A 3,610-nucleotide genomic window follows, 5' to 3' on the forward strand; every position below is an offset into this window, starting at 1 on the left:
CTCGAAAGGACTGGCGAAAAGAAAATTAAGGCCTTGAAGGAACGTCCAGCGATATCTCCGATCGGCATTCGACTCAATCAGACGACCGCGAAAAACAGATTCTTCTTCCGAGAAGCTAGCGGCTGGCTGCTGCATCCTATCTCCAATCGCTCTCTGCCAAATGCCAATTATGTCGAGCAGCGCCGCTGGTAATTAGGCAGCGTTTTACCCAACATTTTCCCCTCAACTTCCTACTATTTATACCAATTTTCGAATTAGTTTCGAAAACTTTTTCGAGGAACATCTTCACTTTCACAACACTATGTATGTATCTGTTTAAGGAACGATTTGTAACTCAGGGTAAATAATAAATTTCTTTCATAAACAATTCATTCTCCCCATTCCTCCCCATCTTTCCCCCTCGGAACACCGCCGGCAAGCCTGAGCAGAAGAAACACTCCGGTTCAAGTACCGTACAATTTAAAGTCCGGATAATAATTCTATCGTCTAATCGTTCCTACGACTTTCGTGCACTAGACGGTGCTCGATTGAGAAGCATGGAAACCCTCGGTAATAAAAACTCTACTCTCTTACATTGATAAATATATGATAACAATAGAGAGGGGAGGAGGCACGGTATGGCATGGATAGCACGATAGCAATGTGTCAGACAAGGACTAGCGCCATCTCGTGCTTAGCGACGCCAACTACGACTTTTTAATAGGAACACAGAATGTAAACAGAGGTATTAGACAAGGACGGAGAGAGAACGTTTCCTATTGGCTGGCGGCCACCATAGTTCCACCTTCCACGGGCTAATCAAGTCGCTCGGGGAAAAATCGTCGACAACTCGATAATTACCACGATTCTGTCGAGTTTTAGAGTTGAAGAATATACCGCGAAGCTTCGGCAACATTCCCACGTAGTTCTCAGCGCGCTAGACCCTTTCGATAATTAGTTACTGAGAATTTTAGTAGGCGATGTCGGGAACGATACCGCATACCCTCCTCGGGTATCTTTACGGTTTTTCAATAATTTCGTACCTCTGTACTAAATTCCCGTGCAACTAACTATACGTGTCTGAAAGGTAACTCCTTTGGCTAAATTCCTCTACAGCTGTTATTAACACAATCCGTTTAGTTCAGGAGTTGTTGAACGTTATATATACGAGGGTGTTCACTGTACATCGTACCTGAGTATTGTCAACTGTTATAAACAATTGCTAATATCTAATAAACCTTACAGCCGGACTTACAGCTACAAAACTAATTGGAGAATATAGATAAAAGTCCATTCTGCATGCTTGAAAGTGCATCGCTTGTCACGCATTTCTATTGAAATAACGAAAATCTGTTACGCTTGTTTTTCAATCGTTTCGTAGCTTTTTACTAAATTCTCGCGCAAATAACTATATGCATCTGAAAGGCAGCTCCCTTAACTAAGTGCGTTACATGGGAGTATGACATGGTAACGAACCGCGTTTGATATACCTACATCGGTAAGCAGGTTCAGAAATGATTGAAAGTGCAAAATAAATCACTTACCCAAACAATATTTCATATCTCGCAAATTACGACGGAAACTAGCTAAAGGAATAGCCTTTCGAACGCATCTACGAAAGTGCGTTGATTATTTGTATAAAGCCGAAAAGCTAATGAGAAGCCGATAAGGTACGCGGTATCGTTCCCGACATGCCGCACTAAAATTCTTAATAACTAATTATCGAAAGGGTCTAGCGCGCTGAAAACTACATGAGAAAGTTGCCCAAGGTTCGCGGTATATTCTTCAATTCTAAAAGTTCACAGAATCGTGGTAATTATCGAGTTATCAACGAATGTTCCTCGACCGAGTTGATTAGCCCGTGGGAGGTGGAGCTATGGTGCCCGCCAGCCAATGGGAAACGTTCTCTCTCTGTCCTTGTCGCACACTACCGCTTTCCTTGTCCAATACCTCCGTTTATATTCTGTAAGCCTGTTAAGAAATTCTAGTTCGCGTCACCAGACGCGAGATGGCGTTGGCGTCCCGTTTCAAATTTTCCGTCCTTGGCTAACGCACAGCACTATCGCTATCCTCGTCTAACTCGTTGCCGGAATACGAATCGCGTCTGTGGCATAAGGCAGGGCACGTTGATTTTATCGCGATTTTGGCAAAATTGGCTAGGATGAAACTGGAAGGAACTTGAACGTTATTCGACTAATCAGTGCGAGTAATTGGAAACTAGCGGTGGACTTTCTCTGCGTATATTTATGGAAGGGTATACGTTGAACAGGCATACGGAGCACTTACCGATCAAGTGTGTACTTGAAGTAGCGTGTACTCGTTGGTAGACGATCGGTTCGCCAGAAGTTGGACGCGTTTAACGTAAAACTAGCAGCGACGGAGGAGAATTTATCGATATCTGTGACATAATTACCATGGTAACGGGACGATAAACCGGTACCGATGTTTGACTTGCTATTGAAGAAACGTACCGGTATGAAATTCACACGTGGCCATCTCCCGATCCCGTGTGTACTCGATAGGCGATTAGATTTGCGGCGGCGAGCAGCGGCGAGCGGCGGCGAGCGGCGACGCTTGGGAGGTTTGGAAATACGCTAATTACGGCGGTAATTAGGGATAGGATCGGAGAGGGTCGATAAGCGACTCGATGGTCTCGTTGTCCGAAGAATTTTATTCTCGGGAAGGAGAGGAGAGGAGAGCGCAGCATCGAGATTATCGCGTGGCTCGCGTCGAGATTCCGATGAATGGACGGATAGCTACGGAAAACACGTACAACCGAGCGATAATAGAAGAATCGGGACAGCTGCCCAAGGGTTTACGGCTCTTTGTGCGCGCACCGAATAATGCTCGAACTGTCGAAAAATTTATCGATCCTATCTCTCTCTCTCTCGTTCTGGCAAATATTTACATCGTACGCCGAATCTAGGAGGATGTCAACGTACTCTCGGGATATTTATGGATTCCGAGATTAAGGTGATTAGCGCGAGGAGACCGAGCCTCGGAGGAAATTAATTAAGTATATCGTGCCGATAATTTACGACTGAATGCCTCTTTGTCCGTGAATTCGTATCCGGACACCGGGGTCTGCCGGATTTCGACATTTCTCCAACGGCTTCGCGGAAGGATCTTGGAAATCGAGCGCGATAAAAGGTGTGTTCCCCCCCGAAATCAGATAAACGCCTGCCTCTTCAATGGAATCTATTGTGAAGGGGTTAGGCCGGTTTCCGGGGTCAAGAATCCGCCAGTTTCACGGAACACGTGCAATAAGGGTTTTTTAGCCGGCAGAGAGACACCGGGGCTAGGTGGCGCGACAATTCCCACGTTCGCCAGATTGGCCGTCCCCGTGGACGGATATTCCGCGATAACGCTGTTTGCCCTGGGAAACGCAGAGAAGGCGGGCGGCGGGCGGCGGTCCATTCGCGGTTCTTCTCCATTTCTTCGCTTTGGCCTCGCCTTGGTAGCCCGTGCGAGGAACCGCGGTCAAATATTTGCCGCGTCCGAACCAACCTGTCGCTTCTTTCGTCCTACTTACTTCCGCAGCTAGGGAAGGAAGGAAATGGAATAATTCTGCTCCGATCTCCAACTTTCTCATTCCTTTATTCCGAGAAAAAATCTGTGAAATATAACACTC

General features: G+C 46.1%; 1 protein-coding gene across 1 annotated transcript in view; it reads right to left on the reverse strand.

Moving 5' to 3' along the window:
• Nucleotides 1-2,025: 2,025 nt before the first annotated feature.
• The window catches only part of LOC108579504 (transcription factor SOX-9-like), a 6,243-nt gene continuing 4,658 nt past the window's right edge, over nt 2,026-3,610 (reverse strand). Inside the window, exon 6 of the mRNA XM_017943048.1 lies at nt 2,026-2,083. Coding sequence (XP_017798537.1) covers nt 2,026-2,083 — 58 coding nt within the window. The remainder of the gene's footprint in view (nt 2,084-3,610) is intronic.

The sequence above is a fragment of the Habropoda laboriosa genome, unplaced genomic scaffold, assembly GCF_001263275.1.
Source record: "Habropoda laboriosa isolate 0110345459 unplaced genomic scaffold, ASM126327v1 scaffold33, whole genome shotgun sequence".
In the NCBI taxonomy this organism is placed as follows: Eukaryota; Metazoa; Arthropoda; class Insecta; order Hymenoptera; family Apidae; genus Habropoda; species Habropoda laboriosa.